Source organism: Nannospalax galili, unplaced genomic scaffold, assembly GCF_000622305.1.
Source record: "Nannospalax galili isolate Female #2095 unplaced genomic scaffold, S.galili_v1.0 scaffold1679, whole genome shotgun sequence".
Classification (NCBI taxonomy): Eukaryota; Metazoa; Chordata; class Mammalia; order Rodentia; family Spalacidae; genus Nannospalax; species Nannospalax galili.
In genome coordinates this window covers 225,447-239,041 of record NW_008342927.1, presented here as the reverse complement: position 1 = coordinate 239,041, position 13,595 = coordinate 225,447, and the positions used below count along the sequence as shown (strand labels likewise).

The following is a 13,595-nucleotide window of genomic DNA, read 5'->3' as shown; positions in this document are numbered from 1 at the left end:
CAATTGAGGCTCCCTCAACCCAGGTGTGTCAAGTTGACACTAAAGCTATCCAGCACAAGTTTACTGGTACAAATCCCAGCTTTATTACCTTCAAGCTGCGTGCCCTTAAGTAGGTTACTTATTTTTTGAATCAGGTCCCATTCTGTAGTCCAGTCTGACCTTAATCCTCCTGCCTCAGCCTCCTGATTACAGATGTGAGCCACCACACCTGGCGAGGTTACTTCTACCGTTTTTCTCCCCATCTGTCACATCAGGATGAGACCTGCCTCATGTGTGTTGAGTAAAATGAAATGTGTAAGAACACAGCAAAGCCTAGTAAATACCAGATGCTGAGGAAAGCCTGCTAGCACTAATTTTAATTACATTAACTGTGTGCGTGTGTGTGTGTGTGTTGTGTGTGCGCGAGAGAGAGAGCGAGAGGAGAGAGAGAGAATTTGTTCTTTCTACCATATGGATTCTAGGGATTGGTTGTCAGGGTTGGTGACAAGAACCTTAAGCAGCTGAGCCAACTGTCACTATTGATAATAGAGAAACTAAGATTTTCTTGTTTAACTCTCTCAAGCACTCTGAGTAGGTATATACACAGTAATGTGTTATATACGGCTAGTTAGAGGGAACACTGGGACAGACCCCCAGGCCTGGTCGTTATAGTCTACTAATCTTTTTTATTTTTTATTTTTAGACAACTTCATGATGTAGCCCAGGCTGGCCTCAAACTCACTCTCCATCTTCCTCTGCCTGCTAAGTACTAGGATTGCAGGCACCTGCAACCATATGGGGCTTACCTCCACATTTTAAACAATAATGTTCAAAGTTCCATGAGAATATAAAGGCGCTGAAGAAGACACGTGTTGAGGTGCCCCCCCCCAACAAGAAAGGCTACCCTCATCACCATCACTCAACAGATAACTTCCTTGTCTCCTTTTGTTCCCATCCCTGCCTATTTCTAGTCGGCATCATGGAACACACACTTCTCCATCCTGGCCAAGGCAGTGGGACATAACCCCACTTTACCCACCAGGTCAACCACTGGCTAATGCCAGCCTAGAGTCCTCATATCCAATACACAGGAGCCAATCTTGTGTTCCGAGAGCTAGGGAGTGGGGTTCTAGATCAAGGATTGCAGCCTATAGTTCTCAGGCCAGGTGGGGCCAGCTGCCTTCAGGGTAATAATGATTTTTACAGACATTTAAATAGTTACATTGAGTATTTATTGACATTAATTTTGTTATTTGGCCTGTAGTGCCTCAAATTTTAGTACTAAAAAAAGAAATGAGGGGACCGGAGAGATGGCTCAGTGGTTAAAAGCACTGACTGCTCTTGGACCCAGGTCCTATTCCCAGCACCCACATGGCAGTTAGCAGCCATCCATAACTCCAGTTCCAGGGGAATCTACTGACCTCTGAGGGCACTGCATAACATAGGTGCACTTACATGCAGGCAATATATTCAAATACATAAAAATAATTTTAAAAATGAAAAAGTAATGAGACTAGACATGGTGACACACGCCTTTAATTCCAGTACTCAGGAGGTAGATCTCAGGCAGTCTGGGCCAGCCTGGTCTACACACAGTGTTCCAAGCCAGCTGAGGCTACATGGAGACCCTGTCTCAAAAAAAAAAGAAAGAAAAAGTTAGGCGGAAGCCATGCATGGAGCATACACCTTTAGTCCCAGAATGCAGGAGGCAGAGGCAGGTAGATCTCAGGCATTCAAGGCCAGCCTGATCTCCATAGCAAGTTCCAGGTCAGCCAAGGCTACATAGTGAGACCCTGTCTCAAAAAACAGAGCAGGGCTGGAGAGATGGCTCAGCGGTTAAGAACAGTGACTATGCTTGCAGAAGACCTGGGTTCGAATCCCAGCACCCACATGACAGCTAACAGCTGTCAGCAACTCCAGTTCCAAGGGATCCAACAGCCTCTCTGTCCTCCACCAGCATTGCATGACACGGGTGCACTTACTACATGCAGGCAATACACACATACATATAAAATAAAAATAATTTTTTTTAATTAAAAAAAGGGGCTGGAGAAATGGCCCAGCAGTTAAGAGTACTGGCTGCTCTTGCAGAGGACCTGAGTTCCATTCCCAGGACTCACACCAGGCAGCTCACAACTTCCTATTACCTGTACTCACATACACACACACACACCTCTTTAATCCCAACACTTAGAGGAGGCAGAGGCAGGTGGAGCTCTGTGAGTTCAAGGCCAGCCTGGTCTCCATAGCGAATCCAGGCCAGCTGTGGCTACAAGGAAACCTGTCTTAAAAAGACCACAAAAAATAATAATAATGCAAACATTTAAGAAAAAAAAAGGGGCTGGAGAGATGAAGAGATGGCTCAGAGGTTAAAGGGGCTGGAGAGATGGCTCGGAGATTAAGGTTAAGAGCACTGACTGCTCTTGCAGAGGACCCAGGTTTGATTCCCAGCACCCACATGGGGGCTAACAGCCATCTGTAATTCCAGTTCCAGGGGATCCGGTGCCATCTTCAGACCTCCTCATGCATTGTACAACATGGGTGCACTGACCTACATGAAGACAATACACTCATACACATAAAATAAAAATGCCCACAGAGACCAGAAGGTGTTGGATCCCCTGGAACTCGAGTTACAGAGATGGTTGTTAACCACCATGCGGGTGATGGACTTAAGAGCAGCCAGTGCTCTTAAGTGATGAATCATCTCTCCAGTTCCAATAAATCTTTAAAAAAAAAAAAAACATGGGGAGGCTTCTTAATTGCAAGTCCTGTCAGCCTGGGCTACATTAGCACCATGAGGCTCTAGGCTTGATTCCCCAGCACCAAAAAGAAAGAGAAGAGAAAAAGTTTGCTGACTCTTAATAGACCATAAAAGAAAATATACTTGAAGGCTGTGCATGGTAGTGACCACCTGTAATCACAAAACTGGGGAGGCAGGGGTTTGAGGCCAACCTGGGCTACAAAGCAAGATCCTGTCTTAAAAACACACAAAAAAAATCCAAAATCCAGGCATGGTGCAGGCCTGTAGTCCCAGCACTTTTAAGGCCAGCCTCTACTACATAGCAAGTTTAAGGCCAGTCAGAACCAGAGTGAGACCCTGTCTCAAAAAAAAAAAAAAAAAAAAGCCAGGTATGGTGGAGCACACCTTTAATCCCAGCCAGCACTCAGGAGGCAAAGGCAGACAGATCTCTGTGGCATCATGTCCAACATGGTCTATGTAACAAGTTCCAGGGAAGCTGGGACACTGGAGCTACAGGGAGACCCTGTCTAAAAAAAAAAAAAAAAAAAAAAAAAAAAAGTCAGCAATATAGCAGTAGGTAAAAGCATTTGCCGCCAAGCCTGACAACCTGAGTTCAATCCCCAGGATACACATGATAGAAGGAGAACCAACTCCTGCCAAGTTGTCCTCTGACCACATATACACACACAGTGAAAAAAAATTTTTTTTTAAAGTTCAAGATCAAGCCAGGCATGGTGGCGCACATCTTTAATCCCAGCACTTGGGAGGCAGAGGCAGGCAGATCTCTGTGAGTTCAAGGCCAGCCTCATCTACATAGTAAGTTCCAGGACAGCTGGGGCTACAGGGAGACCCTGTCTCAAAAAGACCAAAAAAGAAAAAAGTTCAAGATCATATTTGAGGAGGAAGCATGGAAATTTACATCCTGTTAATTGGTAGAGGTGATAAACATTACCATTGAAATTACCCAATGACTTTATCGACATACACAGGCGCCAAGGATTCAAGTGCAACCAATTATGACTAGTAATAATCAGATACATACAGATTAGAGATGCATGCGTCAGTGTTAGTAGTGAAAACAATGAGTCTTTCTGCAAGGAACAATATATTCTAAAATGAAATGGAGATCTTAAAAATATTTTTTAATTAAAAAATGAAATAAATAAAAAGTTCAAGATCTTGGGGCTGGAGAGATGGCTCAGTAGTTAAGAACACTGGCTGTTCTTTTAGGAGACCTGAGTTCAAATCCCAGCACCCACATGACAGCTAACAAGTGTCTGTAACTCCAGTTCCAGGGGATCCGACAGCCTCCTCTGTCCTCCTCGGGCATTGCACAACACGGGTGCCATTTACCTACATGCAGGCAATATACACACACACATTAAAAAAAAAAAAAAGCCAGGCGTGGTGGTACACACCTTTAATCCCAGCCCTCGGGTGGCAGAGGCAGGCAGATCTCTTTGAGTTCAAGGCCAGCCTGGTCTACATAGTGAGTTCTAGGACAGCTGGGGCTACTGGGAGACCCTGTCGCAAAAAAACCAAAAAAAAAAAAAAACCAAGATCAGCCTAGGCTACATAGTGAGACCTTGTAGAAAACAGAAACAGAAACAAAAACAGCCATGCATGCTCATGATGATATACACCTGTAATCCCAGCACTTAGGAGGTAGAAGACCATCCTTGGCTACAATAAGGGAGTTCAAGGCCTGTCTGGGTCACCTGAGACCTTGTCTCAAAAAACAAAAACAAAGGGCTGGAAATGGCTCAGCAGGTTTAGTGTTTACTGTTCCGGAGTTCAAGGCCTGTCTGGGTCACCTGAGACCTTGTCTCAAAAAACAAAAAGGGCTGGAAATGGCTCAGCAGGTTTAGTGTTTACTGTTCTTGTAGAGGACCCAGGTTTGGTTCCCAACACCCACAGGACAGCCCACAACTGCCTGTAACTCCAGGCCAGAGAATCCGATACCCTCTTCTGACCTACAAGGCTCCTGCATGCACACACATATACACATAAATAAGTCTTTATTTAAAAAATAAAAAGAGATGAAAGAAAATACACAGGAAACAAACCTAAAAAATTCCTCCCCCTGGGATGGTAGCAGTGTAGCTCAGTGGAGAGCACTTGTTTCCCTAGTGCAGACAAAGGCTGTAAGCCTTAATCCTCAATGCCAGGAAAGAAAAAAAACAACACCCCTCCTCATCCCAGATCAGCCAGGAGTATCCGTTCCTGTCAGGATTCCTGTCCCTAGACTGTGACAGCTTTCCTTCTTAGATTCCCCACCCTTGTCCCTGAAAACTTATGGCAAGAACCCAGAAAGTTTATCCACCCTCCAGGTGGGACGTGGCTCCATCTGGGGTACGAGTCTCCATTGTGGAGCCCGTCTTCTTCCAAACCCCTATGACCAACCTGGAAAGTCTAGAAAACACTCTGCAGGCCTGTTGGGCCCGGCTACCTCCAGCTACACAGGCCTGCTATGGAGAGGACTTCCTTACCACTTGTGAGTAGCTGGGCCTACAATGGGTGGTGAGAGGGCCAGAAAGGTCAAGGCCTACCCCAGCCTATTGGGAGGAAGTGTGCAGGAGGAAAAGTGTTGACACTCCCCAAACTGGGCAACCAGCCTACGGATCTAGAAGACAGGGCCTAAGGATGACTGGAATGGGAGGCCACTAACTACAACCATTCATGGGGCTACAGATCTACAAGTGCAGAGACACATCATGAACCTGATCTGTGACCCAGACCTAACGAAGGTGACTAGCTGCCTGGAGCACGGGCTGACTGCTCGTCACCCCTGAACCCGCTACAGCCCAGGCTGGGATGCCAAACTGCTCTGGCTGCCTGCCTCCTACCTTCCAGCCGGCCTGGTGGATGCTGTGTTCACCTGGGTCCTTCCCAAGCCTGCCCAATCAATCTACTGAGCCTTCCAGCAGAGAGACTGGTTTTCAAGGGCAAGGACATTCATTTCTGTCCCCAGCCTGGTACTACCTTGTTCCTGGGACAAAATAGGCACTCAATAAATATGAATTGCTTTAATTTTTTTTTAAATAGTCAAATGAAGGTGTCCGGTGAGAGTCAGACAAGATGTAAGTGCTAACTAAACACCTCTAAGCTACCCAAGGTCTCTGGCCTGTTTAGTGCCTGCAAAACCAGCTATTGTCCACTGGGGGGCATAAGAAACTGCCTTGCATCTACAGATGATCTTTGGAGCCACACTTGGAGGCATGGCCACCAGAGGGCACTTTTCTCTGATTTTCTACAAGGAGTAATGTTACAATTCTATGTTTGCACCAGGAATGGCTTTATCTAATTTGCCTGGGAGTAGGAGAGAAGGTGATGAAAAAGGGTCAGAGCCAGACTGGATAGTTTCCAAGGAAGAAGGAAATACTTAAACTCTCTTACTATACCTAAGGCAAGAATCAGGGACACTGGGCACTCAGGTCCCAAGCAACTTATAAACTATTATGGAAGGAGCCAGGTCTCCTTGAAAACTACAGAGCGAGTTTGCTGGGCTCACAAGGTGTGAAGAGGGCCCCAAAGCTGTCCAAAGTAGATATGGGCCAGGATCTACCAGCAGAGGCCCTTTGTAAGAAATCCCTTTGATGGCTTCATGAATGTTCTAGGAACACTGTTTGAAGCCTAAGCCAGGAGGGGACAGGGAGGGTACTCAGACACAGCTTCCTTGGATCCCCACTTCTCTCACTGCCAACCCAACCAACACCTTCAGCAAAATCCTCCTTTCCCTAACATCCCCACCCCAAATATGCCTGCCTATTCCCAGAAGACAAGGAGCATGGAGCAGGAAAGGGAAAGGGTCAAGTATCACTCTAAGACAAACTGAGGCCCTCTCTCTTTTAGGTCTGAAAAAATAATTCGTTTAATTGAAAAACCTGGAGAATGCACTCCTTTAGATGACAAGAGGCCAGACCCCTACATTACTTCATAGCCACTTCGGATACTCTTCAGCAGACAGCAGGCAAAGATGATTCCCAGGACCTAGAAGGGAAATGGAAATGGAAATGAGAGGAGAGGAGGCAGGGCAAGCTGCCCCAGACCTATCAAGCTACCCTACCCAGGCCAGTACCTCCTGCTGGTCAGCACCCTCTTACTGCTCCCCAGATACCAACCCAGAGCACTTCTCACCTCCACAAATGCAATGCCCAAGGATGCTGCAGCAACCAACAGTATATTCTGCCTCACCCAGATCCCAATCTTCTCCAGGCAGCCCTGAGGGGAAGGGGGGCATTGCAGGCATGAGCACCATCAGAAACGTCCTACCTCCCACCCTTCCTATCTCCTCCTGCCTTCTGTCTCTTTCTCCCCACCCCTGTCCTCCCCAGACCTTCCCATCCCTGGTCCTGTTAGCTGCCACCTGTCTTAAGTGGCAACATTTCCCACATTTCCCAGATCTCGCTCTCTCCTCCCTACCTGGGTATGGATCATAGGCTTCTTGAAATCAGTTCCACAGCCCTCGGTGATGTTGACGCAGCAGGAATCAGGGACTCTGTCCTTGGTCATGCCAGGGACGTTCTCCCAATCTGTGTAGTTAGTAGCCCCACAGCACTGAAACTAGAGGAGTGGAGAGGAGGGAAAAAAAGTTGCTAAGCAAACCTCTAATGTGGAGTTGACAGTCTTCTACCCCCATTACCACTCTTCCAGGCAATCCCACTCACCTTTTTCTGCAACTTGTCCAGAATTGGGGCCGTTTTATTGTCTTTGAGGTAATTCTGCATCTGCTGCCGGAAGTCCTTATTAAACTCTGATTTCACCTAACAGAAAGGAAGAGTGTTGTTGGGGGCAGAATTCCAGCACTGGAATACCACAGCAGGCTGAGATAGGGCTCCCCCATACCCCCTGTTCCCTGCTTACCTTATCTCTAAACACATAGCCAGCAATGGCCACAGCCACCTCCACAAGCATGATAAGAGACAGGAAGATGGCAAACTGCAGGAACACAAAGCAGGAGTCAGGTTTGAAGTCTGGACTTAAGGCTTGCTCTGACCCAGTCAATTCCTGGACCACTCCTGGAGCTCTTCCTTACCATCCCCCTCACCACAGAAATGCTCTCTGGTAGCCCCAAGACTCTTGCTGGTCGCACACCCCACTCACCGTAGTCATAAGACAGTAGTTCTCCTTGTAGGCCCCACAGCAGCCCACAAAGGCCACCAGGAAGAGGAAGGCACCCACTGCAATGATGACCACAGGCAACAGGGAGCCGGGAGTAGCCTCATGGGTAATGGTCTGATTCAAAACAACCTGAACGGCTACACCAATGGCAATCAATCCCACTGCACAGGCCTGCAGAGAAGGCAGGTGAGGGTTAGGTCAGACCCACAGTCCAGTAATCCTCTAGGGTGCCTGGCAGTGAGTGCACCGAGGACATGCACCTGACTCCCTCCAGGAGAGATTCTTACACCTCTAGGAAACACTGACTGGGAAGGAAGATCACCCATCCTTGCCCCATAAGTGAAGGCTGGGAAGTTGCTCAAGACACACAGAAGGGGTGATGGAGGTGCCATGCCTTCCTTTCAACAGCTCTTCAGCCAAGGGATTGACTACAGTGAAACAGCGCACAGAAAGCCTTGGCCCCAGGGCCCATTACTTTCTATGGGCTCCCAGCTAGTCTCTCCCAGAAACACTCCCTCATTCCAGTGACTAAGGTCCTTGGGCTGGCTAGGCCAGGGAGGAGGAGAAGGAAAGGGGGCAAGAGTGGCATGGTCCCTCCCAGGACAAACAGCAGCTTCCCAGGACAAGAACAAATTACAGTGGGCAGAGCCCATCCTCCCCCAAGCAGATGAGAGGGAAAGGAGGGAAGGGATAAAGAGAGCAAGGAGTGGGGGCAGCCCTGCAGCGATACCATCAGACCGTTGGCAGGTTGCCCCACTACCCTGTATCACAAGTAGTTGGGTCACCAGACAGGAAGGGCCAGGAGGGATGGGGGCGGTGCCCATGCAGGATGGCCATTCTCCGTCCAAACTAGCCTCAGAGGTCCGGGAAAGGGGGTGGCCGCGCTGCCTTCGGCCCTTTCCCAGGCTCTCCTTCCACATCTGGTCTCCAGCTGCCCTCCTCCTCGGGTCCCTCGATCCCTCACCACTCCCGTGCCAAGACTTCCCGCTCCCTGCCCGGACGCCCCAGAGCTTTGGTCCCCACTCACGCAAAAGGCCAGCAGGAGAACGTAGAGCAAGAACTTGACACATTTCATTCCTCCTTCCACCGCCATGGCTGCGGGGCCTGAGGTCGAGGGAGGGCGCGGGGATCAGCTGCGGCCGAAAGGCCGGAGCTCCTCAGCTCGCCACCGGCCCTCGCGGTCTGCCCTGCGTGGCCCCCATCGCGGCCCCTCCCACCCGGAAACCCGCGGTCCGATCCACGTCTCCCAGCCCCCTCCGCACGAGGGGTGGGGGCGCCGGCCAAGGAGCGGGGTCCGGGCCGCCACCCAGGGAGCCGCGGACTTGCCTCGGCCGGACCCCGACCCCGCCGCCACCCCGCGCTGGGCCTCCCCAAGCAGCAGCCTGCCCGCACCCTCGCCGCGCCCTGGGGCGTCGGGAACTTGGGACAAAGTTGCTCCAGGGCTGAGGGCGGCACCGGCCTACTCTTCCGCGCTGCGCACCGGTCCCCCGAGGAGGGCAGCCTCGGACCCCCGCCCCCGACCCCGGGAGCCAGACCTCACCTCTCCGACGCTGTGCGCTGCTCGGCCGCTGTCTAGCTGCGCCCCCCACTCGCGCCCCGCCTGCCGCGCGGCCCCGCCCCGGCTCCAGCACGGCCTCCTCCCCCAGGTGGCCGCCGGCCTCCTCATGTGACGCGGGAACAGCTGCGGCCTGAGTCACCGGAGCCGGGGGTGGGGGGGGGTCCTGAGCCCCCAGCCGGCCGGACTACGTGGCTCCTACCGGGAAGGCGGCTCCGCGGCTGGCCCCGGGGCGCCTTGGGTGCTTCTACCAGCGGGCCTCAGGTTCTGGGAAGCAAAGCAGAGTGTAGCTGAAGGATGGATGGCGGCCCAGAGTGGCCGGGAGGCAAAGTGGCCGGGTGGTCTACTAGAGGCTGCCTGAACCTACCCCAGAGCCCACCATGCACCTCCTGCTCTATCCTTGTTCAAGTCCTCGGCCCCCATTCCTGAGTCTGCCCAAAGCTGTAGGCTGGCTCGGATTGGGTGGGGCCAGAATAAACCTTTCCAGAAAGCCCCTGACTTTACGAGTCACCCAACACCCTGCACTAGTGATTTCTGACTCCAGCTTCTCCATTTTCGAGGACTCCTCAACTGAGAAAAGGAGAGGAGGCCCTTGTCTAGAGAACCATACTACAGGTCAGAGCCTGGTCCCTCCCTCTGGAGAAGGATTAGCTAGGACTATGCCCCCTTGCTCCAGGACCAGACAGTGATTAATGGAGATGTGCCAGAGGACACTATCCCAGGAACTTCCCCATCTCATTCCTCTTATCCGAGAAGGCAAAGCCAGGTGAGAGTTTGGAGCTAGAAGTACCTCCCTCCTTTTGTGCCACTGGTGGGCCCCAGAAGGAGCTGGAATGAAAGGTTAAAGGCTAGAACCAGCCTTCACACTCCTAACCTGGGCCCTACTCCTTACATTCTGCAAGTCCTGCCTCAAGAGTCCCAGAGCCCTAGGATTGGAGAGATGGCTCAGTGGTTAAGAGCACTGGCTGCTCTTGCAGAGGACCCAGGTTCAGTTCCCAGCACCGGTGTGATGGCCACCAGTAGTCTGTAACTCCAGTTCAGGAGACTGGACATACTCTTCTGACATACATGGAGACAAAATACTGAAAAAATAAGCATGTCAAAAAATTAAAATCCAGGCTAGGAATATAGCTCAGTTGGTAGAATGCATGCAAAAAGTCCTGACTTTGATTCTCGACTTGGCATAAATCAGGCTTGTAATATCAATACTTGGAAGGTAGATGCAGGAGTCTTAAGAGTTCTGGGTCATTCTCAGCTACCTAGTGAGTTCCAGTCCAGTCAAATAAATAAAGCAGCAGCAGCTTGGATGTTAGCACATACCTGTTATTCTGACACTCAAGAGACAGAAGTAGGAGGATCGATAGAGGCCAGCTTGGGTTACACACTGGGACCCTGACTCAAAACAAAAAAGGAGAATGGAGAGATGTCTCAGTGGATAAAAGCACTTACTGTGCAAGCATGAGGATCCATCATCACATAAAAAAGCAGGTGTGGCACCACAAGTGCCTGTAACCCCAGCACTGTTAGGGAGAGACAGGAAGATCACTAAGGCTTGATGTCCACCAGCCTAACTCCAACTGTCTCAAGGAAATAAGATGGGGTGTGACAGAGCAGGGACCCAATATCTCCTGACCTCCACACACATACATGAGCATAGAAGAGAGAGAGAGAGAGAGAGAGAGAGAGAGAGAGAGAGAGGAGAGGGAGAGAGAGAGAATATGTAAGAAAATAGAACTAGAAATCATGTTAAGTGAAACCCTGTCTCACAAAAGGAGGCATCATATGTTTTCTCTCTATGTGGAATCTAGGAGGAATTTTTTATTTATTTTTATTTTATGTGTACAAGTGTTATGCCTGCATGTATGTAAGAGCACCTGTGTCATGCAGTGTCTGAGGATGACCGAAGACATCTGGTCCCCTGGAACTGAAATGAATGATTGTTAGCTGCCAGGTGGGTGCTGGGATTCAAACCTGAGTCTTCTGCAAAAGGAGCCAGTACCCTTAACCACTGAGCCATCTCTCCAGCCCTAGGAGGCATTTTTAAAGGACATGAAAGTAAATGGATTATTCGGAATGTGGAAGGGAAAGGAAGCAGAGGGAGAATTAAAACAAGGTAATAGAGGGGTGAATATGATCAAAGTAAGTTATATGTGTGTGTGGAAATAATTAAATCCTCTTTACAATGTGAAATTAATTTTTTGATGTAGAGAAGGCAATCTAGGCTGGGTTGAGATGCAGTTTCCAGAATCCTGTCCTTTCTGTAGACTACACCAAGCACATTCTGGAACTTGTCCTCATTCATCGTTGCAGGCAGGATATGGAGGAAGAGTCAAGATGCCAAAGAAAAGAGTATTCATGAGTTTCCTTACTGTGCTGCCACTAGAGGCCAGGCCTGTGCTGGGCACAGGGCAGCAAGGCAAGAAAGAAAGTGGGCCTGCCTTCTGCCAGAAGGCAGAGCCAAGTTCTGTCCACACTGAAGAAAGGCGGTGTGAGCCGTATGAGCCCAGAGAGGGAGTGAATTTCTCAGAGGTGAATGGTGTTCTTCAAGGTTACCTTGAAGAATAAAGGGAAAAACTCTCCATTTCAGGAACAGGGAAATAGTCAACTACAGAAAAGGAGCACTTTTTTAAAGTATGTGGGAGATTGGGTTGGCTACTTCAAAAGGCTTTGAAAGGATGTGGTGAAGATGGCAGGAAGATGGTCTGAAGATCAAGACTGAAGACCTGAAATATGGAATAACCAAGTACAATGCTTGGTCCTCAACTGAATCTTTGTTGGCGCAAACCAGTTGCAAAATGGGGAACGCGTCTATGGAATGAGAACTAGACATGCAAAATAATTTGCTAGGCTTGGAGGGTAGCTTAGTGGTAGCTTGTCTAGCATGCACAAGGCTCTGGGTTCCAGCTCTACCATTGCAAAAAAAAATGTTTGTTAGCTTGGATAATAAAATTATGCTGAGAAATTAGTCCATTTCTTTAAATATGTATACTAAAATATTGAAGGGTAGAATGTCATGCCTGTAATGTGTTTTGGAATTCACAAAACAGTTAATGAAGCAAAAAGATGATCTAGGTAACAGAACTGATGAGGTCTAGGAGGCCACATTGGGTATGTTCCAAAGACAGTGGTGGGGGCTGGAAAGATGGCTCAGCAGTTAAGCACACTGGTTGTTCTTGCAGAGGACCTGAGTTTCTAGCGCACACATGGAAGCTAATAGCTGTAACTCCAGTTCCAGGGGATCCAATGCCCTCTTCTGGCCTCTGCACGCATTGCACACACATGGTACACTTACATACATGCAGGCAAAATACTCATACACATAAAATAAAAATAATTTTTTTGACACAGGGTCACCTTGTAGCCCCACCTAACCTGGAACTTGATTTGTAGACCAGGCTAGCCTTGAACTTGCAAAGATCTGCCTGCCTCTACCTCCCAAATGTTGAGACTAAAGGCATGTATCACCATGCCCGGCCTAAAATAAAAATAAATTTTTAAAAAATTTTAAAGCAGTGGTGATGGGAAGAGCCATATTGGAAGCATTTGAGAAGTGCTATGATCCTAGACACTGCACTTATATTGAATGAATAAATGTTAAGGAACCTGGAAGACATTGAGAACAGCCACTGTCCACAGAGAGAGAATGAAGGCATCACCCAGGGAAGGAAATGGTCACTGAGTGTAGGAAGAGTAAAACCGGCATCCAGATATAGATGTCCTACCAGGACTTGGACATGTGAAACTCAGGGTCAGACTGACAAAAAAGTGATGTCAATGCGGGGTGTGGGTACACAAACCTGTAGGCCAAGAGACCAAGGCAGGAGAACACTTGAATCCAGTAGTTCAGGGACAGCCTGTGTAACACAGTGAGACCCTGTTTGACCTATGAATGGGCAAGCAAGAAAAGAAAAAACAGCCTCAGGGAGGCTTTATGTTTTAGAAACATAAGGGTGGGGGCTAGAGAAATGGGTCAGTCAGTTAAGTGCTTGCCATATTCAAGCATGAGGGCCTGAGTTCAATCCCCAGAACCTGTGCAGAGACATCAACATGTACACAAACACACACACACACGCACGCACGCACGCACGCACACAGTTGAGGGGGAGTCAAGGAAGCAGTAAAAGGGCTAAATGGGAACAGATGCTGCAAAGCTGGGCCTCTGCACTATGCCCAGTTTCGTGTTAAGAACCTTCATCA

The 13,595-nt window shown here is 49.1% G+C and overlaps 2 protein-coding genes across 4 annotated transcripts in view; one reads left to right on the top strand and one right to left on the bottom strand.

Annotated features, from left to right (window-relative positions):
• The window catches only part of Rdh5 (retinol dehydrogenase 5), a 10,540-nt gene extending 4,113 nt beyond the window's left edge, over positions 1–6,427 (top strand). The window contains 2 exon segments of the mRNA XM_008838992.3: positions 5,053–5,216; positions 5,414–6,427. Of these exon segments, the coding sequence (XP_008837214.1) occupies positions 5,053–5,216; positions 5,414–5,637 (388 nt within the window). The 3' untranslated portion in view covers positions 5,638–6,427.
• Cd63 (CD63 molecule) lies at positions 1,558–9,474 on the bottom strand. 3 transcript variants are annotated; one of them, XM_008838994.3, is made up of 9 exons: positions 9,384–9,474; positions 8,871–8,947; positions 7,826–8,014; positions 7,586–7,660; positions 7,390–7,485; positions 7,145–7,285; positions 6,860–6,943; positions 6,607–6,712; positions 1,558–1,607 (listed from the first exon to the last, which is right to left on the bottom strand). In XM_008838994.3, the coding sequence occupies exons 2-8, from the start codon at positions 8,934–8,936 to the stop codon at positions 6,647–6,649; spliced, it is 717 nt and encodes a 238-aa protein (XP_008837216.1). In that variant the 5' UTR covers positions 8,937–8,947; positions 9,384–9,474; the 3' UTR covers positions 1,558–1,607; positions 6,607–6,646. The 3 variants fall into 3 exon arrangements, with proteins under 3 accessions (XP_008837216.1, XP_008837215.1, XP_029422235.1); XM_008838993.3 differs by lacking the exon at positions 1,558–1,607 and having other exon boundaries at positions 6,569–6,712; positions 9,384–9,473; XM_029566375.1 differs by lacking the exons at positions 1,558–1,607; positions 9,384–9,474 and adding an exon at positions 9,236–9,258 and having other exon boundaries at positions 6,569–6,712.
• Positions 9,475–13,595: the final 4,121 nt, after the last annotated feature.